This window comes from Ptychodera flava, chromosome 20, assembly GCF_041260155.1.
Source record: "Ptychodera flava strain L36383 chromosome 20, AS_Pfla_20210202, whole genome shotgun sequence".
Taxonomy (NCBI): domain Eukaryota; kingdom Metazoa; phylum Hemichordata; class Enteropneusta; family Ptychoderidae; genus Ptychodera; species Ptychodera flava.
Window position 1 is genome coordinate 24,420,272 of NC_091947.1, and position 22,450 is coordinate 24,442,721.

At 40.3% G+C, this 22,450-nt stretch overlaps 1 protein-coding gene across 3 annotated transcripts; it reads right to left on the reverse strand.

Moving 5' to 3' along the window:
* Window positions 1-705: 705 nt before the first annotated feature.
* LOC139120379 (cytochrome P450 26A1-like) lies at window positions 706-22,073 on the reverse strand. 3 transcript variants are annotated; one of them, XM_070684753.1, is made up of 5 exons: window positions 21,922-22,073; window positions 8,225-8,428; window positions 6,811-7,308; window positions 5,945-6,379; window positions 706-3,179 (listed from the first exon to the last, which is right to left on the reverse strand). In XM_070684753.1, exons 2-5 carry the CDS (start codon window positions 8,420-8,422, stop codon window positions 2,781-2,783), a joined length of 1,530 nt encoding a protein of 509 aa, XP_070540854.1. In that variant the 5' UTR covers window positions 8,423-8,428; window positions 21,922-22,073; the 3' UTR covers window positions 706-2,780. The 3 variants fall into 3 exon arrangements, with proteins under 3 accessions (XP_070540854.1, XP_070540852.1, XP_070540853.1); XM_070684751.1 differs by having other exon boundaries at window positions 8,225-8,581; window positions 21,922-22,064; XM_070684752.1 differs by lacking the exon at window positions 21,922-22,073 and having other exon boundaries at window positions 8,225-8,673.
* Window positions 22,074-22,450: the final 377 nt, after the last annotated feature.

Below are 22,450 nucleotides of genomic sequence, written 5' to 3' on the forward strand. Positions count from 1 at the left end.
ATGATGATGATGATGATGATGATGATGATGATGATGATGATGATGATGATGATGATGATGACGATGATGATGATGATGATGATGATGATGTGATGATGATGATGATGATGATGATGATGATGATGATGATGATGATGATGATGATGATGTCGACAAAACATTTAATGACACAATGATGGAAAAAAAACTTCCGTCATTCTTAAGCACACTCTCTTTCCCACACCTCCTTCCTCTGCCCCCAAAATTATATCGATATCGAACGAAAACGCGCGTCATTTTCTACTTTCTATGTTCCTGTAGGTCAAACTAAACGTTGCCGTTTGAGGTCACTGTAACCATTGCCTATTCAATGACCCCGGAATCATCTCTTCTCCTCCAAATACTCTGACTGATGCAGAGAAACGACATTGCTTCACCAATGCACATATCGAATTTCGCATACTAGGCTTGGTATTGGCTGTTTCTCAACTTGTGAGGTATGTTTTCTTTTGTTCTACTATATTTCTGTCAAGTGACTCTACTACATTCTTCAAGAGGTAACAATGTTGTATTGTAGATTTAGTTGTTGCTCTTTTAAAAGCGGTGAGACAACTTGAAGTTTTCCAAAGACCACTGATTCAGCCTTGTTCATTGTCCCAAAATGCGATGCCAAAACTGGCGAACTTTAACCCTAAAACATCCTGTATTCATAAAAAGTGACTCGTATTAGAGTTGCATAGTTTATCTTTATTTCGTGTAGCGTACTTGACAATCGTACGTAAAAACCGATTACAAATTTTCTGTTAGCTCTATGTGGATAAGACAAAGTCAGTGTATACATGGAAGGTTGACATTGTCGACTGTGGCTAACAAACATCAAAAAGGTTCATTATCTTGAACGCAGTAGAAAAATTTTCCACTGATTTCTCTCTGTTATCACACTTTCAGGGGAGAGTTATAAAAACCAAAAGCTATGAATGACAATAATGAACTCATAATATAAGTTTCTGTAAAGAGAGATTCGACCGTGGGCCAGACTTTTAGATACTAAAATATATGAAACCCCTAACTGACGTATAGGTGAGATCGTGTTGTGCTTAAATAAAAAAATAAGAAAACACCGTGCAACGCCCGATTTTGTTCAAATAAACAAGTATAAGCTTTCCTCGCTGAAATAATACCACGAGGTGTGGTCAGTTTGACCTTTATACACATGTCAATTTCACGTAGCCAGGCAACACGATCGGCACTATTTTTCGATGATTGTATCGATACGAAAAGCGAAAGAAACCTATACGTTTATGTTTTTCCTGACTTTTTTTATCCAATCTTTTAAAAATGATGAGTATCTTTTCGAGAAAACATAATAGTTTCCAGTAAAAAAATTCTGAACCTCAAATGATTTTTTCGCCCCATGCCTGCAAAAGTTCCGACAAATGGTGCTTGTAATGTTAACACGTATGTTAGCTCACCATATTTCTCTTCGGTTTGTTAAAAAATATTTCTCAGTTAAAAATAGTCTTTAAACTTTCTCGATAATAGAATATCAAATTAAAATCCATAAAAATACAACTTTATCTTTATCATTGTTATTTAATTTTGAAATGTTTTAAACAAAGTTTTTACAGAAAGCGGGATACTATATATTTTTACTCATTTCTGCTACTCCATGAACCGGGCCTTGAATGAAACATTCAATTTGCTGTCAAGAGTTTTGGTCTGCAAAGGCCAGTAACTGTATTTTTTATCTTTTTTTCCGGTTTTTTATTTTGTATGTCTATTGCAAGTTCTTGTTCTACTCCCCAAACCATGTTGAAACACCAATGAAGACAGCGTCAATGCGTGCGAGATGCACTGTTGTTGTTTACATTTGAATTCTAGTGCGGACAAGAATTCACATGTCAACAATAACGATGACGTTTACACACTGTACAGGCTGAGGTTGACGAGCTCAAAACCGTGTATCTCAACATGCTTTGGGGACTAGAGCAAGAAAGTGTAGTTGAAATGCCAAAAATTAAAATATCGAAAGTTACAGCTACTGGCTCTTCAAAAGTTGTTGCAATTCTGTTACCTAACCGAGAGTGGCCCCAGCTTCCCTCACCAGAAGGCAAAAAGGATAAAGGCACGACTGTCCCACTTTACAAAATAAAACTGAAGAGGACAAAAAGACTGAAAAACATGTTTATCAATAACACCGTTGTTGTGACAAACGGGCCACCGGCTTCCACGTCAGAATTTACTCTGCATTCCCTGGTCGTACGGCATTGTCAGGCATTGTCAGGCTACTAAACCCGATTGATTTATTCTTACATCGGACAATGCATTTATGGATGGGTCCGGAAATGTGTCATTAATGGTTCTCTAGTCCCCTATAGTATTGCACCTTAGGTTATATGGCAAACCTCCAAGTTGTAAAGGAAAGCTTTGGTTGGAGTTAAGTTGACCTGTTGCAGAAACGGAAAACAACGCGTTAAAGCGATTTTGGCTTGCAGCCAAATTTGCCATCTTTCTGTTTCGCTAAAACTCGACACAAGATGTTTGATGCGAGAAAAGAATGGGAATGTTAAAATTGGGCATTTTTACTGCTATTGTATTCTGATAAGAAATCAACACATTGTAGGAAACCCGCCCTATGAGGTAGTATGTTATCGATATTAGCGAGAGCTAGCATTGTATATTTCTGCTGCACACGGGACGGTTTAAGCAATGCGTTTTGAATCAGCTCTCTTGTCAGTTTCCCCAAAAGTCGGTCTAAATGTCCGTAATTGAACATGCGTTGAAATCGACATCGATCAGTTTCAGCACTCGAGGCCCTTGACTTCGTTCCCTATCTTCAAGTCGACCCGGTTCGCGTTGCAGTCAAACCTGCTGAAGCGCAAGGGCAGACCGTCGACCGGGTGTGGCGAGGGCATGAGGCAGACTTTCAACTCCTCCGGATTGACCAGCTGCCATCGACAACTTCTGGCTAGTGTGACGACGAATATTTTGAGAAAGAGCAAGGCCAGTTGTTTGCCCACACATCCCCGAGGTCCGCCGCCAAACGGAATGTAGTTGAATCTGTCGCCCTGTTTGTCCTCTTCCCTGTCCGGCATAAATCGGTCAGGGTCAAACTCGTCCGGTTTTGTGAAATTTGTTGCATATTTTTGAGTTTCTCGGATGCTGAATACTACTGTCCAGCCAACTGGCACTTGTTTTCCCTGCAAAAAGAAACAAAGCGATAAGTTTGTCATCATTTAAAGGGACTGAAACATTTGATAATATTTTCATTTTTGTGAAATGAATTTCTCTTCTGAAAGCATGTCCAAATGTGAAGTATTAGCCTCGCGGACACAATATGCAATCATGGGTTTGCTTACAAATCTAGTTCGGACCATAATTCATTAAGTTGTCAGAATATATATATATATATATATATATATATATATATATATATATATATATATATATATATATATATATATATATATATATTACAAATTCGGGCTGTTGACAGTAGAACATTGCATTTCAACGTGACATTGGAAGTATAACAAGACATCATATTAAACAAACAGCACAAAATATAAGACAATACCAGTATGTCACTAGATACAGACAATGACGAGGTTTTCAAATAGGGATCTAATACTGGGTATATAACTTCACAGGCCCAGATTGGGATTAAGCACCCGTTCGATGTTTAACGAACAGAATTCGCAGACTTGAAAATGCAATCCAAATATACAGCAAAAAATGGGGCTAAAAACGCAAAAAACTCGGGCGTAGTGATCGCCTTTTAACTTGTCCACGGTGAAACTGACCAGGTACACAATTTTCCACGAAAAGGGACCAAAATCTCTAACAACGCCATCTCTTGGTATCGTTTGTTTAAACCGTTAGCGGTCAAAATTCCAAAAGCCTAAATGTGTGCAAAAGGCTGCACCTTTGAAAGTTAACACTGGTCGCTAGGCAACATGAAACTAAACGATATCCCTCTTTTGTTGGAGAACAAGAGATCTGGAAGCCACGATTTTTTTCCCTTCTCCTTCTTCAAAGCGGAAGATAGATTAGCTCAGCGGCCATAAAAAGTATTATCTACAGAGACAGGTCTAACAAACTCAGGTCGATCGGACGAGTCGACCCAATTCGGAACCATTCTATCAAAACAACAATACCCGTTGTGGCGCTAAATAGGCTGTGAGTGTGAATCAACAAAGAACAGAAAGAACGGGGCATGTTGGATCTTGAGTCGTCAAGCCGTACTTACAGTAGTCGCTCAAGCTCGACTGACCTCTGACATCAGGGGACTTATCTATGTTATCCTTTTCAATGCCAGGGGTCTAGATCTATTCAAATGATATGAGAAAGCTCGCTTTTTATGTCCTTTTTGAGGATTGTCAGATGGATGAATGAGTCGAGTCGCTTTGCTATATCCAAGAGACAGGTTTAGAGTTTATGGAAACGACGTGGGGTTTAAAATTAGCTTCCTTACAGAGACAATAAGTGTAACAATTGATAATAATTTCATTACTTTTGTTAATATAAAGTGTCGTCTGTGTGTTTTTGGTGCATCCATCGTTACTTCTGACCTCCCCCCTCCCTCCCTCCCTCCCTCCCTCCCTCCCTCTCTCTCTCTCTCTCTCTCTCTCTCTCTCTCTCTCTCTCTCTCTCTCTCTCTCTCTCTCTCTCTCTCTCTCTCTCTCTCTCTCTCTCCTTATGTGCCATCAACACATTCCTAAACTTGTGTATGCCTTTCCTATCGACTAATTTCCACCTAGCATTTTAACGATGTGCTGGTTGTCCTACATGCGCTGACAAACTCACCGCTGATAGCAAGAGTTCTATAAGCGAGACGTCTCCTTCGCCTCACCATATATTAACAATCCAATTACAACAGAGGTAGCTATGGTCCCACTTTTCACACGTGCTGCCGGGGATCAAGGGTCCAAAATATTTTACATACGCAACTACCATACAACTTTATAGACCACACTCTACTCACTGATGGAAGATTAAAGTCTATAGACCGGGTGTCCTCGATTTTTAGCCGTTAACATTTTTTCCTACAAGTCTCGTCGCCTAGTTTCCTCGGTGCCGGACAAACCCATCGATGGGATGTGAACTGTTTGGTCAACTAAACCTGCGTCATTGTCCCTGTAAATCGTCTGTCTAACCATGTTATTGCACCCTTTTGCGCATGGAGGTAACCCTGTTTTCGTCACTGTTATTTACTTAGTATACAGATTGAAGTGATGTTTTCTTTCTTTTTGCCTACACCTGTTAACTTGCCAACCGCCTTTCGTTTTGTCTAAGCGTGATGTGCGAGCCAGCGGTGTTGCTGCTTTCTACTGGTTAAAGTGTCTTGGTGTTTGGGCACATCAATGCTATAATGATGAGTTGCCGTGTGTGACAATTCCTCTGAAATGTTTACTGGCTGCGCAAACGCATTAGTTTTTGAAAATAGTAAAGAAATCAAAATTATCTGCGGGGTTCAGGTGCTGATGCGTAGCTATCTTTTGATATCATGCTTTCTTTTTCGCTCATGCATGCTTAACTGACCAAATGAAAAATGCATAAGGTATAATTATGTATAAGATAATGTTCTATCGAAGTAATTTATACGCCTGGCCCGTTTAAAGTGGATTTCTCGCCATGGTGTTTGGCGTAAGCTTTGTTTCGGTTTTTTTACAACTTTACGGCCACTGTGGTAAAGGGTGAATGACCAAACCGATGTCATGTGAGGGTGCAAATCGGAGCTGTAACTCACGGTTTGATCCAGTTTGGAGGCAAACTCCTTTAAAATTACCTTGCAGAGTTAAGGACCGTGAACAAACACTGGCTGCGCTGGTTCGTCGACCCGGAAACACGCTGAAACCAGGGCGCCTCGTGAAGTCTGCGTGGTAGCACTCAATTTTGCAAGTGATCACCTCGTGCAAAGCTTCCTATTCGCCGAGAAATTCAACGCTTTTTGAATATCACTCACCTCAAGTTCAAAGGTCTTGATAACCTTTCTGTAGCCTGCTCCAACAGGTGGGGATATCCTCAAAATTTCCTTCACGACGCAGCTGACATATTTCAGCTGTACAATGGTCCCGAACGTTAGCTGACACTCATCGTCCAACAGCTGATGTTCGTCGAGTTCTCGCCTGATCTTCTCGATGATGTGCGGATTCTGGTAGAGATAAACCAGCAGCATGGTGGAGGCGGACGCTGTTGTGGTGTGCCCGGCAAAAAGCAACTCTAACGCCAGTTCCTTCAGCTTCTCGGTGTCCATTTTCTCCTCCCCGTCATCACCTGCTTCCGTGCAAATCACCTGCAGCAAGTCCCTGAATTCTGAGTCTGACGAATCAGCGCGGTCTCTCTTCTCTTTCAAGCTATCTTCAATGTGCCGGTGTAAAATATTGCGGTTTTTAATCGCCTGTGTGTCAAGTGAAAGAGAGGAAAAAAGCGGGAAAAATAAAATACATGTGAAATTGTGGTCACTATCATCTAAGATTTATCGTTTACTTGTCAGGGTCGTCAACCTAGGCTAAGGTGTCAGCGACTCGTAGTCGAAACTAGGCCGGCATAAATAAGAATGGTTGCTGTAAATTTAATCCCCTGTAAAAACAACAAACAACCACAAAGGAGGAAGGACGAATACATTTTAGTTAATGTTATCGGCCTTGCAAAAGTTTGTTTTTGTGACAGACATACATACGAACAAAGGATTGTGGAGAAAATGAAAGAGTGCACAGTTGTGTAGGCCTCACATGTATGATTAAATGCCGTGTAGTAAAACGCTGCAACATGCAATATCATTGTAGCACACTAGTTATACCTTGAATGGCGGTGGGGGAAAGTACTTACTTTATGAAAGCGGGTACCGGGAAGATCCACTGGAAAGGAAAACATGTTGTCGATCATTTCTTCAAAGACGGATGTCAGGCGTTTAGTTTCGTTCTCATCATATTGGAAACCACACAGCAATTTACCGGCGACGCCAAAGACCAGTGCCCTGCATTCTTCCAAACCCAGCACTTCGCCACGATCACACCATCTCTCGATGGCGTCCTGCGCGTACTGCTGGATGTACGGCACGTACTGGGACAGGCAGTCGAAGCGGAATGCCTTGGACACGAGCTTGCGGAGACGATCGTGCTCCGCGCCGCTGGAGATGACAATTGACCGGCTGCCGAGAACGCTTCGTACTGTGAACGGGTAGTGCGACGTGACGATGTCGCCTTCGCCTTGCAGGATTCTGCGAACGTTATCGGCGCCGATAGCCCGAATGGTCGGTTGTCCAAGAATGTGCGTTTTGAAGACTCGGCCATGTTTCAGGTACTTCTTGCGATAAAACTCGGCACCCTTAAAATGAAATAAATTTATTTCGCGTTTAATTTACAGATATTTTATTATTGATTCTGATACAGAACCAAAAGTCACTTTCGTAAAGTTAAACAGAAAAACTGCCAAATGTTAATCTTACGACCAAACAAAAAAAAATATATCATAAGCTCACTTCTATAGATATGTGTATTATTCCAAAGCATGTTCATACATTTATCTATTGAACACAGATACAGTCAAATACATACATACATACATACATACATACATACATACATACATACATACATACATACATACATGTATATATATATATATATATATATATATATATATATATATATATATATATATATATATATATATATATATATATATATAATGACCTATATGTATGTAAGCTTACGCATATACGTACACATGTATTTGTCAACGTTCACATAGTGTCGGAATTTGAGACATAGTTGTCGCACAAACAGACCGGCTGACGTCAGAGTAAGCGGACTATCCAAACATGTTGTTTTGTACGTATTAGTAAGTCTCTCCATGTAAATGCGCTGTGTTATCTCTCTCTAAAATTTGAAGGTGTTCCATTGGTAGACAATTTTAACAAATAACATGCATGTTCTGTATGTCGGAGTGTGGAAAATGGTAACATTAATTTGTCAGAGAGTGGTCCTGAACCTCGTTGCTCTAAGCGTTCAGTATTTCTTTCTTTCTTTTGTTTTCTTTTCCTTTTCGAAAAAAAATGACGGCGCTTGAAATCCTCAAAACTAATTTGAATCTGAAGATAGACCAGTATTTTAAGTTTTGCTATGGTAACTATAAATGAAGGCAATTTTAATCATTTTGAATAATAAACATATCAAAAATGAAAGTACATAATTAGTGTACTTAAATGGACATTTCTTCTGAAAAGTGTTAATTTTCTTACCTGTGTGACAAGTTGTATGGTTTCTCCGATGAATGGCCAGCCCATACTTCCTTCTGGGAGTGGTGCCGGGCATTTCGTGTCTCGTGTGTTTTCGTTGTACACGCTCCACAGTTTTACCGCCAGTACAATTAAAATACACGGCAGTATGGATGGGAGCAGCGCTGGCAATATGTTACTGACGAGAGCTGACTGCATCATCGTGGCCTGTGGGTATAGGAGAGTGAATACGAGATTTGAAATGAGGATGGTGATCAGGCTGGGTGGAAAGTTGGCCAACGAAAGTTTTGCGTTCATCTGAAAGTCTTCCCCGCATCTGTCCATGTATTTATAGAGAGGCGGCGTTCCCGGTTTATGTACCTGCAACACACCACACAAATGTGAAGGTTCATCCCGGGGTCAACCATGCGTTCAACCCTGCCAAATGCCACGTCCCTAGCCCTGTCTAAAAAAGTACACGCCAATTCAGCGCCTATCGACTCCGGAAAGGTCTCACAACTCATTACACATGGAGCGAGCATCGAGGCTAGACCGAGGGGCCTCGGACTCGGCGGACAATACAAACACAATAGACAGGTAAAAAAAAATCCTGGTCAGTAATGGAGCCGGGGAATAATAGACCCAGATTTATTGAAACGAACACAATGCGTTCCGGAAGTGGAGCATCCAGGTGGAAAAGCCAAACAAAGACGAGTGCACGCCAAAGAAACAAAGGATTGTTTACGCACCAGAAAAGCAAAGTTGTCAATGTGGTTATGTTCGTGACAAGACTTTATCATGAGCTGTACGATATACCGACGTGAAGCCTGGTTTATCTGCACACAGTCCCTCCACATGGAGGGACTTTGATCTGCAAAAGCCAGTACTTGCGTTGCATTGTTTTGTGATATGGCTACATGCAGATTATTGACATAAACATCAATCGTCTCTTTATTTGTTTTCAGAAAGGTTGTGAGATCTAGAGTACGCCGTTGGTACAACAGCAGTATAATAAACGGCGTATAAAGTTCATGTTTCTTGTAATAACTCTACTCCAATAGATACTCCATCTAAGGGTTCTTTGCATTTTTTGTGCTCCGTTCTTCTGCCGCTAGTTTGCAATCTCACAGCTGGCTAAATGGAACGTAAGAGAATGATGTCTGTTGTAATTTTAATTGTAGCCACACTTCGATGTTTTTATTTTATGAAATCATAAATTGAAAGCTCCTCGAAGCCGGTGCAAATTTCGTTTGATTTTCGACAAGTACTTAAGTGACGCACACGCTCCCGTTTGCCGGCTGTACGGTCGCATGAACGGTCAGGACACAGTCACAAATTTTACTTCGACCTAATTTCAGGCGAATAAAGAAATCTTTACATTTTAAGCTTCTAAATCTCTAATCGATCACCGCGGCTCACATCTTCGACGCCTGTCGCTGAAGCGCTCGAAGTGGTCTACGAACGATTAACAAAGGATAAGGGAGGTATGAGTGTCGGACTCTGGAACAATTCTGTTCTTTCATCCACTGTCACATTCCCTTTTTTTGTAGTGTGAGAGCGTGTTCCATCGTATAGTGAAAAGCAAAAAGGTTCATTTGTAAAACAGCGGAGGTCTTTGTTGATTCACGACAAACCAGTGCTTCACGTTTTAAGCTGGCTTGACCACACTTGAAATACTGAATTGTAGTTGTAAGACAGCGGGGTCGTTTTTGAAACGTGTTTGTGGAACGGTTTAATAATATCGTGGAGATTTTGAGGGACGACTTTAGATTTAATTCATGCTCATTAAATTATCAAACACATGAGGAACTCAAAAGTTTGTTGGCAAAATTTGCACACTGATAAGTGTGCGAGCGAGCATGGCTAAAATCGAACCCCGTTTCTCGTCACATCCAAGTCGGCGCCATGCTTTGATATAGCACGTGGTGTAAATTAGAAAAACTTGCTCTTGACCGCAATTGACCCTGGTGTTTGACCCATCAACCTTGTAAAAGTAAGATACAATCAAAAGTCAAGGTAAGGGATCACCCCATTTTTGGGGTATCCTACGTCAAACGAAAATTTCTATGTGCGTTAACCTCAGTTGATACCCAAAGAACTGTATTCCCGATGACGTCTAACAGACTCCTGGTCACGTCGTTCAAAACATGTCGTATAGAAACAGTCCACCAAATGAACAATGAAAGCTGCACGTTCAGACACTTTTTGTGAAAAAATGAAAAAATTGACGGTTTTTTTGAAAGGTCTTTTACACACACGATGCATATCGTACTTCGTCGTTCGAGTTGTCGGATGTTACATAAATGAACCTCTGTATTTTTGAAATAACGTGACCCCTACTTCAGGACAAGGACACGGTCAAAGTATGGCCTTCGCCTTAGCAAGTCAACTTGAGTGCGTCACTCCGTAACGATACAGAGGCCTACAATTTGATAAATTCCCATATTGCGACTTTGTTCTACTTCGTACAACAGTCGTGTTTCTGTTCGAATCGAAAAAAAAAATCCCATAATATTTCCATGTGAAGTTAACAAAGCTTTCCGTGAACACAGAGTTTTGGCAAACAGGCAGGCTCAGGGTAGGCAATTTTTCATCATCAATGGTCGTTGGAATTTTAGTCTTCTACTTCGGTGGACAACTTGAAAAATGTACGGTGGGCTGGCCAAGAGTACGCTATGTGGTTGTTCACGGCGATTTTAACAACAACACAAGGCAAAGAGAGGGTGGTTGGTTTTCTTGTTATTGTTGTTATTGTTGTTGTTTCGTTTTGTTTTCTTTGTAGTTGGGGGGGGGGGTCGCTGACAATTTCTGACCAGGGCAAAGGGGAAGTTGCGTGGTCAGAGGGTTTCTGCTGGGGAGAGAGTTGTTGCAAGAGGAAGGTTATGGCCAACAGATTTCACCTCACCTCAGAATTGCGTATTTGCGCGTTAAAAACATCACCTTTGGATAAAGTTTCGCGAAATTTGCTGGATGACGGCACCTGGGTCCTATCATTAGAGGCGATCAGCTAGTTATTACGCTAGTGCATGTGTTTTACATGTGCCACCATAGCCAGTAAAACACGTCGTGACTCGAATGCATTCTGTATAAATGTAGTACGGAAGACAACTACCACAATGGTTTGTCTGGGGTAGTAAGTTATTAGAAAAGGCATACATTCTATTTGGCGAGATACGACGCTACCCTGGTTTGAGCAGTCAGCGTTTGTGGTTCTTTTCTGTCCAGTAATTATACCAGTACAACAGATTCACCGTGTGAAATTACAAAATATCGAAAATAACACTGCGATTGTCCTTTCGCGAACCCCGGGACATTAATATTTAAAGATTCAATCCATGCAGTTGGTCTAAAATTGTGTTTTGATTTCGAAAATCGGTAATACAGAAACAGGGACATGCATGGTATGTTACCAACAACAACCTATAAACAGTGAAGCGGCTGTACTGCCTATGAATAAGCACTTTCATTGTGTTAGTCCGCACACACAGTCCTTTGCCACGATAAAATAGTCGATGCTTGTGTATGCGAAAAGGGGGTTCTGGCAACGTGCAGCGGCTCGGGCGGTAATATCTGATTGGTAGTATAGATTGTCATTATTTACCGTGACTTAAGGAGTCTCAAACTAGGGATATATTTTCACCTGATTGGCTCTTCGGAAATAATTCAATTAGAACAATGAGCTTCAGTAAACTAAAAGCTTCCGAGACGCTGCACATTAGCCTGAAGGTTTTGGCACGATATGAAAACAGCCAAACAAAAGTTTAACAACATCAAAGTTAGCATAAATCTATATATAGGCTTACGAGCCGTAACCGTATTGGATATGATTCCCTGTGATCTTGTAAGGTCGGCGTTCCAATTCGTATGTTTTATAATAACGTTAGTAGTGGGTCATTTCACAAAGCTTTTAGTAGATGTATCTACAGGCGATAGCTTTAGTAACAGAGCATACATCGCTGTATGTTGTTTGGCGACTTCCTATACTCCCGTATCACGTCCAAGTGCAATTTTTAGGATTGGAAACAAGAGTGTACCAACGCGCACAATTATTTATCAAGTCTCATCGCTCCCCCCCCCCCCCTCCCCCCGTGGAAACGTTCGCTAACAAAGACAAAGCAAAAGTAACATTTGACCATAAAATCATGCGTTGTTAGTTGTTGATTCCTCGAATTTTTTCGGTAGGTCATATGAGCTACAAAAAAATCATGTTCTCGATCGAAAGAGTCGTAACAAATCTGACGAGTTGTGGGAGAAAATTCGATAAGTTCGCTTGAATAAACGACATCGCGACTTGCAGAGTTGGACTTTCTGGGTTTCACTGACCCAGTGACATTTGAACTCTACGTCCGGCGACTTTGACAGGTCAGAGTGAAGTACGTCATCGCGAGGTGAAGGTCGGATCAGTCAGAGCGGTTCAAGTTCGAATGGGTTCGTCATCTCTTCGAAATCAGTCTAACACTCAACTTTTGTGAATTAAGGAGAATAAATGATGTTTGTTCAACCTCGGGCTTAGAAATAACTCAGCTTTTTAACCTACCTACAGGAAAATAAGATCTTATTTAACTGATATGTTTATATATATATATATATATATATATATATATATATATATATATATATATATATATATATATATATATATATATATATATATCCTGCACAGCAGCATAGTTTATTGAGCTGAAACCGTTCTTAAACAAAGATACATCATTTACCACATGCAACATAAATAATGACGAACTTGACCAGCTACTATGATGTATTGTTGGTTCCAGTGTTTTAAATAATAAGTTCTTCAGGGATGTTGCTATAAATTCGCATGGCGTAAAATTTATCAGCAATTACGGTTATATATCTCTCTCACTTCACTCTTACTTCGCGATGCTCCTCATATAAATACAGTCGATTTTCGATCGGGATCGTACTCACAACTCAAAAAAGTTTCGAATCGGAACAGCATCACAAAAATGAACCGTCGCCGGGCGACGAATCATCGGGCTTTTGATGATATTGTACCTTTTATCACGAAAGTAGCAAACCCCGTATTCGACAATAGCCGGGCTGCCACGTTGCAGTGCTGACTGTACTGTGGAACCGGGCAAAATATGGGTTCAGAAAACATGGGGAAGGTCGTTTTGGTGTGAACGGGGACAATGCAAACGAGGTACCATTGCCAATGCAGCTGTCGCCGACGCTAGCACGCAGTAAATGGTTCTCGTTCATCGTTACTTGGACGAGAAAGTTTATAACTGTAAATGAGATAAACATACACTCAAGACTAAAGAACTTGGGATACTGTGAAACATGAAATGTCCGTCCATTGCAATACACCGACATTTGAAATGTTATGCACACACAGACATGCGTGCATTGCAGAAACTCCTTCCGATAGCAAGCTGCGATCGCGTTGCTTTCTGATATTTATTGTCATATCTTTTGTCGTTATTATTTGTTGCGTGTAGTATCATCGCTACAGACACAGACATTGTTACGTCCACAAGAATCGTCTCCTGGATGCTGCCTGCCGGGCAGACGTTACTTGAAGTGTTTACTTCAAAAGATCGACAAAAGACGGTCAAACCACATAAAAATGGTGTAAGGTGATCGATTCAGAGTAGCGAACTTTATCCCGGTTTCAAGACGACCGAGTCTGTGCTGTTTAAACAGAACAAATGAAATGTTTCCATGCTATTGTACTACACAAACGACAAGTGGCGACTTGTTTTAGCGTCAGACAACCCTTTCCTCGAAGCGATGTACTATTCAATACAGAAAAAGTCTGGGGCGTTGTGGACAATTGGTGTTCCATTTCCATCCGCTCAGAGGCTGAAGTGCGTTCCACACATACCATCATAGCCTGGCAAAAATTTCTCGCTTGACCTGAATAATATAAATTCCATAAAACTGCAATGGGAAAATATAACCAAGAAGGATCTTCTACCTCCTCAGTATGAAAACCGAACTTGAAATGAAGGAAGTATTCATTTCGAAAAACTCTCTAAACTACTCGAAATTCACGATTTTTGCTTCATCTTAAGTGGTCATCGAAGCCAAAAACAAGTCACCATATGGAGTCATCTGGCTTGTATATGACGGGCCGGACTCGACAGAGAGGGGACTGGGACTTTGTATTAAGTCGATCCGTTGAATTTTTTTAAAGTGCTGCATTTTTCAACATGTAAGACATTTACTTTGATCTGACGATGAGAACAGCCACTCCAGCATGCATCAGCTACCAATCACGCATTTCCATCGCGAAAGGACATTCCTACCAGCATTTTACACTTTGTACGCACAACACCGGAAAATCTACCAATGGCCTTCAGTTGGCGAAGGGCGCAGTCTTCTGACGCAATTTCGCTCTATTGTTGCTCATTTTGTTGTTGTTTACGCACGATCACTGCACAAACGTGGCCGTTGTTTACAGCGGCATCGTCACTTGTCCCTAAAACCGCTTTGTTTTGGTCAGAGGGTACGTGAGGACAAGGTTGCCAAAGGTAACGGCGAAACGTCTCGCGTCACAAGAGGTCGTGTGTACTTAAAACACGCACATGGCAAACCATTTTCGTTGTGTTTAAGGAGAGAGTGGTTTAGCTCTGTATTCGATTATCTTGCCCAAATTCACACAAATTGTACATGCAACGTATATGCATAATACACTCAAACACAGTGATTTGGTTGTAAATTGTTTGTTGTTCAAGAACGTTAACAGGCTTGCAGTTTCAACTTCCAACAATTACATCAGCGACTTCTTGTGTTAGGGAAATTCATATTGTATTTTATTGTCGAATTTACATGGAGGAAAAGGGGAGGGTGTTTAGGTCAAACGCAATGATTTCCGTCTGCTATGCACGTAATTACATAATCACTCATCTAGCAGAGAAATGCAGTGTGCACTATACAACACTTCGCATTACTAACGTATGTATGTATGTATGTATGTATGTATGTATGTATGTATGTATGTATGTATGTATGTATGTATGTATGTATGTATGTATGTATGTATGTATGTATGTATGTATGTATGTATGTATGTATCTATCTATCTATGTATCTATGTATCTATGTATGTCTGTATGTATGTATGTATGTATGTATGTATGTATGTATGTATATATGTATGTATGTATGTATGTATGTATGTACCTATCTATCTATCTATCTATCTATCTATCTATCTATCTATCTATCTATCTATCTATCTATCTATCTATCTATCTATCTATCTATCTATCTATCTATCTATCTATCTATCTATCTATCTATGCTATTGCAAATATCGTATAATTCAGAGATGTGAATTAAATTGGTTAGATTGTAATCAGTGCAATTATCTATTGAATTGATGTTAAGACTATTTCCATGAAGTCATTCATGTAAGTCCTCCATGCTGATTACATACTATGTAAGATTACATACTATGTTAGATTACATGCTATGTAAGATTACATACTATGTAAGATTACATACTATGTAAGATTACATGCTATGTAAGATTACATACTATGTAAGATTACATGCTATGTAAGATTACATACTATGTAAGATTACATGCTATGTAAGATTACATACTATGTAAGATTTCATGCTATGTAAGATTACATGCTATGTTAGATTACATGATGTAAGGTTACGTGCATGGTATGTAGATATCACTATGTGGCATATTATAGTTTCATTTCACCTACGTTGTTTAAAAATCTTGATATCTGTCTCTCGATATCTGTCCTACGTTTTTGTGTATATTTCTTTATTCGTTATTTCTTTCAATTTTAACCATTTCTCACTTTTCAGTCGGTCGCGTTTTTCGTTTTTTCTTTTGTTTTAGATCATACTAAGTCATTTGGTGATCAAATAGATCACTGTTCTCGAGGGTCTATGGTTGTAGCCAGTTTCAATATTTCATTCCAAAGCTGCTGTCACAGTTGTTTTCTCATCAGTCACTAAGACCACTGCATTAGATTTTAGTCCGAACTCAACTTGGTACAAGCCATTGGTAAATGTGAGATCGGTGCACAGGAGGCTCCCGAATTTTACAACAAGATAATAGTCATTTTACAAAGTTCAAATACAATTCGTGACAGTTTTAGAGGAAGTTCGATGTTTATCTTTGTTTCGCAGAACGCCACAGAGAGTGAAAAAGCTACTCTCATCGTACTAACCACTTGTTCGCACTCTCTAGGAAATAGTGCTGCGTCCTGGTTGTCCTATATTCCAATACAGTTTTGCCATTTGAATACCGCGCACCGAAATAAGAAGGAAAATTCAGCTATCTCGAAACTTTCATAAGTTTGAGCGAATTATCCTTTGTATAGCCATGCATTATATCCACTCGCATGTTGAAACTCGATCCCACAAAAAGTACAGGCTGTGTGGCTGTAGACACAGTTAGTTATTCAGGCCATAAATTGCAGACCTGCAGCTGCTTGATGCGTTTAATTCATTTCACTCCCATAGTCATAAATGATAATCATTCCATTTTCGTCTTGAATACCAATCGCTCGATGACTGTGACAATGATTACGGGACTCGCTACACTTCTTACACTGAAATGTTACAACGTATGACAGAATACAGTTTATTTTACTTGATTGTCGGTCGTTAAAGCGTTGCTCGCACTTTTCCAGTTTATGTTTAGGCCTACTATTTTTATTATTTTCTTGAGACTCAGTTCGGAGCGATCTTGTTAATAACGTTCTGTCGTTGATCCATTTTGTATTGTGATTAACCCCGCCAGTGGCTTTGGCAGCTCGTTCTTCAAACTAGAAGACGTGTTACTCTATTCCCTGGAGCAAAACTCCATTAGGTAGGAAACTTGACACCCCCCCCCCCCCCCCCGAAGATATGTGTCGACATAACCTCTGTACTACGGTCACTATAACCTGAATACGTACGAGCGTGCTCCTTCAGATGCCGGATGATAGAGTACGCCCTCTGGTGGCCCGTGTATAATATTGCATTTTCGACCGTTTCTTGAAGCATAAACTTCAGGGAACTACTGTCTATGTCAGAATCCGTTATTTATCAGTTCGAAGAACACTGTTCTCTTTGAGCGATATTTCTCACGTCTTTCATTTAACAAGCGTTTTGAAGACAGTCCCTACTGCAACTTGTATGTGTGCTTATACTTCCCGCGGTATAGCCCCTGATATTATGGTACCTGATAGTAAGATCTGAAGATAATTGAGGTTTTGATAACAATCCAATGCTTTCATCGATTCTGTTGCCATATAGTTGTACAGTGCTGTCATATTAATGTACAAAGTCGACTGAAGCAAAATATGCCATTGTTAGTCCTCCCCACCCCAATGCCATTGTTGATCCAGGGCAACGCAAAGCGCTTTATCCGGGTCAGCTAGACCTACATTGAAGTTCTGCCACGGACAGAGAAAACTCCATCTGTCTGTGGTCGGCTCTGTGAATACCTCGACGGTTGCAATATGCAGACTCGACCGGACGTGGACCACCCTTTGCCTGGGCAGTCTACACCGATTGACTTGCGGCAACTACTTTTACAGACTGCAGACTCCTCAGATCTGTGTATTGTTAAGAGGGAAACAGTGGTATCTACGTTCTGAATTTTAATAAATTTTGCAGCTACATACTTGAACGACACATATATCCGATCGAACGATTTTAAAATTAAAAAAAAATAAAAATGTTTCTTGCTGATTGTAAAGGAGAGATAGCAATTTTCTGCTGGGGTCAGAATGCTGATAATGTGAATCTTAAACGTCTTACTGATCTCGTCGACTTCTTCAAGGATCACATATTCTTTCGCCGAAACATTTTTGTTACAAAAACGTGGTAATTTTACAAATTGTACAGATTTTCTCCTTTTGACTTGTACCCGTTTTGTTTTGTCAACCCCTTACCGTCGATGAAACCTTGTTCGCCTGTTGGTTTTGATATGAGGATTTTAACTATGTCAGACTGAACTGAATGACGTAAAACTCAAGTTGTTGCGCCCAGGGTTATCAGAAAATCACTGTGTTCTTGGGCTTTATCATGCCATGGCGTCAGGCACTGTCTTCGAAAATGGAAAACAGGTTATCAGTCAAAACTCTCACAATACAATGACCGTACGAATGGATTTCTGTTGATCTAGTAACAAATTTTGCTATGTTGCCCACACGTATCTCACGTAAAGTGATATATAGGGATGTTCCCTTCTGTGATAATTGCCACATCATATTTTTTCTTTTGTATTGTCTTTCCCCCTTTTTGTTCAACAACACTGAATACATTGAAAGAAACCTGTATCAAATTTATATCACAAAGATTACCTGATATCAGGCGTTTACGCCTCAAAGCTGCAATAACAGGTCAACTGAAAACAAAGACTGGCAAGACGACATACAAGTCGTAACATTTTTAAGTTGCGAAGTAGCTCTCAAATGTGTATGTTCAAAAATGTGTACTTTAAAATGGGGAGGTGTATTTAAAACGCCTGCATACTTGAAGAATGTCACACTACAGTGTCCAGTATGGAGGTGGAAAGAGGTTTCTACTTTTACTCTTGAATGGGCGCTCATATAGCATCGCTACAATCACGTAATATAAAACGTGCATGTCCACCCTTCAAAAACTGGGACGGCTCATCGACCTTTCTTCACACACCGTCCTTGAATAGCGCCCTCAGTAACTGATGACGGCATTGTTGAACGTGAGTCTGGTATTTGGCCCCTGGATATCCCTTTGTGAACAATATATCACCTGTACCGAGGCCAAATTTGTTGAAATACTGGATAATACCTTTGAAGGTTATAGATTGTGAACATTTAAAGCGTGTTTACGGTTCTTCAAGGTTGGGGGAGTGAGAGATTAGCTTCAAAGTGAAGACTGCAAAATGAATCAAATGTGAAAGTGACAATAATCACTGTAATTCATGCAATGCGAAGTATTTCCTCGTTAAGAATCACTGTTTTCCATCAACTTTCTCGGTGATGTTTATTTTACTCTAGAGTTTTGTTCATTTTTTTTTGGGGGGGGGGATACGATAGTTTCGGCAAGGATCAGGCAGATACGGTACTATGGACCGATTAATAGTCCGCGTGACGCCACGAGTTCAGTAGACGACGTCAAGATTGCTTCAACCATTAGGGGTTACCTCCATGCGTCAACTTCAAAGTGTTGAGTCGCCACGGTCACGGGAGTAAATCGGAGTGCAGTGACACGGATTTGGGCATAGGTCAACCTCAAGGATTCATTTGAGGACACGATTACAATGCAATGGGATGCAAGAAGGACGTTCGTGAGTAAATGGCCTGGTCAAACGTACAGTCTATATTCATTCCAGCCTCTATTATGTTCCACAATACCTCGGAGAGACAAACGTTTTCCCTATTGAGACATTCTCGCCGATTTGCTTTAGCTAGGATGTCTCACCACCATATGTTAGAAATCTGCTATCGACGGGTCCATAGACGTACACCGCTACTATATACAACGCGCATGCTCATTCGTACGCTGATAAAGGTGCAAAAATTCTGTCGTCGTTTATGGCGTAATGATTATAGTAAGTCGTAATCAGACATCAGACTCCGGAACATGGAACATGGTCTACGGTCTACCATTGACCAATAGCTATGCCTTTCCTAAAATAATGAAATCAGACAAAACCAACTAAGGGCACGTCATGTTATTTTAAGCGCTGATTGCTGTCCTAATATCCTTAAAATCTGCAGTGGTTATATTTAAATGGAACTGGGTCGCCAGGTTACAGCCGTGACTCGTAAGTTAAATTGGAATGGTATAGAATTAAGCTTATACCGCGCATTTGCATCTAATCATGCTAATTGGTTGCCCGCGACTGATAGGACCATCTCCTAATTATCACACATATGCATATTGAGCTATTTGTTAATCTGTGTTTTCCTAAACTGTGCAATAGCTGTAAATTTGAATAGCATCTTTATTTTTGTTCTATAAAAACAAAGGCATTTTCTCATTTGTCTTCCTAAAGCGTGTAAAATTTCAGTGTTCACCCTTGTGAATACAACCCCAGTCCCTCGAGACGAGGTACTGTGATACAACACATTAATATACGAGCAAAGGTATCACACACACTATAGCTGTGTTGACAATGTGGCTATTAGGCTCATGGATATTATAACTTTAGGAAGCGAGAACAAGAAAATGCAGTTTACAAACGACACAAAAACGGTTAAACTACATCAAAAATTAGAGCTGTAATGAGCTCTAACAGAATGTTACAAGTCAACAAGTCGTGGTCTTTACATGTGTCAGACATGTGTGTCTCTACATGTCTTTTACACGTGTCTTCATATGATCTTTACACTGGTGTTAGTGCAATCGACTCCTCAGAAAGTAGACCTGTCACCTGCCAATGATAAGGAGAGTGTCGTAGCCAGCTAATTTTGGATTTTGTAGCCTTTCATATCACCTATTCTGATTTCAATACAATGTACTTGAAAAAAAATCATAGTAGTCGATGTCTATTTTTAGCACAATGTCCGTCACGTTTGCAGAATTTGAGAAATCAACTGTTGATTGTTTGTCAATAAGAACCTTGAACGTGTTGACATTATTGACCTGATAGCCGTAACTCTGATAAGAGATTTCATTGGTTTTTTGTGAAAACTGTAGTTTCTGGTCTTCATCTCGCCAAGCATGGTCACCCCGACCGTGCCCTAATGTGTGTTGAACACGAAGTATTAGATGTCATAGCATGGCGCCTTTTTGTACAACACGGTATTAATGTTGACAAATGAGTGAAGCTGTCAATAATGATACAATTATAGAAATACAGGTTGCGGTGTGGACAAGTTGGACAATAACCACTTTTTCACGAACAAAAATGCAAAAAAAAACTTTCAAAAGTTACGTTTAAGGTAGTATGCGTCTCGAAAGTGAGAGAGTTAAAATTTGCTCAAAATTTCCTCAAGGAATCTTCCAACAATTCACTTTCAAAATCAAGAATAAAATCGGGTGTCGCCGTTCAAATTTTGGTACTAGAGACACAAATTACCCATGATTTACCGATATTTGAAATTCAAAATGGCCTCCTTTCCTGTGTTAACTTCATGAAGAAAAATAAATTTTCGATTTTCAAAAAAGTAAGACGGTCAAAAGTATTTTTCTTATTCAAAGGGATTCAGAATAAATGAGCCCCCACAAGTGATAGATCAGAAAACAATCGGAAAAGTTTGAGAGTCCGATTATCTGTCCCTGAGGCTCATCTACCCTATGAGCTTTCTCACAAGACATACAGCAGTCTTGTCGTAGACGGTACAGATAAGGAAAATGAGCTGTCGGCAAACTTAAGCGATCGACATACAGCGATGTTTTGTTGACTATTAATTCATGCATATCATACGCAAATTTTATTCGCGGTTGTTTTTTTTTTATCAGGGGCATGCATGATTGATTGCCCGGGACTCTCCGTAGTTTCTTTATGGTATCCAAAACTTCCGGAGAGATTACATCTAGACAAGAATTCATGGTGAGGAATAGAATAATAGTCACAGAGAAACTCTTGTGTGAGAAAAGTAAAATGTTTGACTTAAACAGTTCTGTGCGAGAAAGAGAGAGAGAGAGAGAGAGAGAGAGAGAGAGAGAGAGAGAGAGAGAGAGAGAGAGAGAGAGAGAGAGGGGGGGAGGGGAGAGAGATCGAGAGACAGAGAGACAGAGACAGAAAGACAGAGAGAGACTGATGAGACTAATCAAGTAAATAGAAAAAATTGCTCGGACCTTACCTTATTGATCTCTGATGAGCTTGCAGTTTTTCCAGATACTTTACCAACGTGATACTTTATACATGTAGTGCACGGCACCTACTCGTGTTTGGCACAGACTAATCGACAGACTATCAAGGGCTGCGTTACCTGATCACTCCTCGACATCGTGCTCCTCGGTGTTGTTTATATCCATACGTGTGGCGCCATCCATTTTTGGCAGGAGGGTTTTGGACTGCGCATCCAATAGTTTCTGCATTTCTCGCGCCAGCCGTTCTTCTGAGGTTTTCCTGCGAAGCTTTATTCATCCGATATTTCCGTTTTTGAATTCTCTCTTGGTGGGTGCCGCGTTCTGAAGCTGCGATCACTCGCCAATTACCGCAAAAGCCGATCGGCGGACCCTAAAGATTTGGAAAACCACAACATCTATTGGTCACAGGTGTTATATAAGAAACCTTTTGATATTATGTACAGCACAACACAAACGATGACTCTTGACCGACATCTTGACATAGGTTGCCGTCTCTCTGTTTCTCTTTATGCCTTTCCA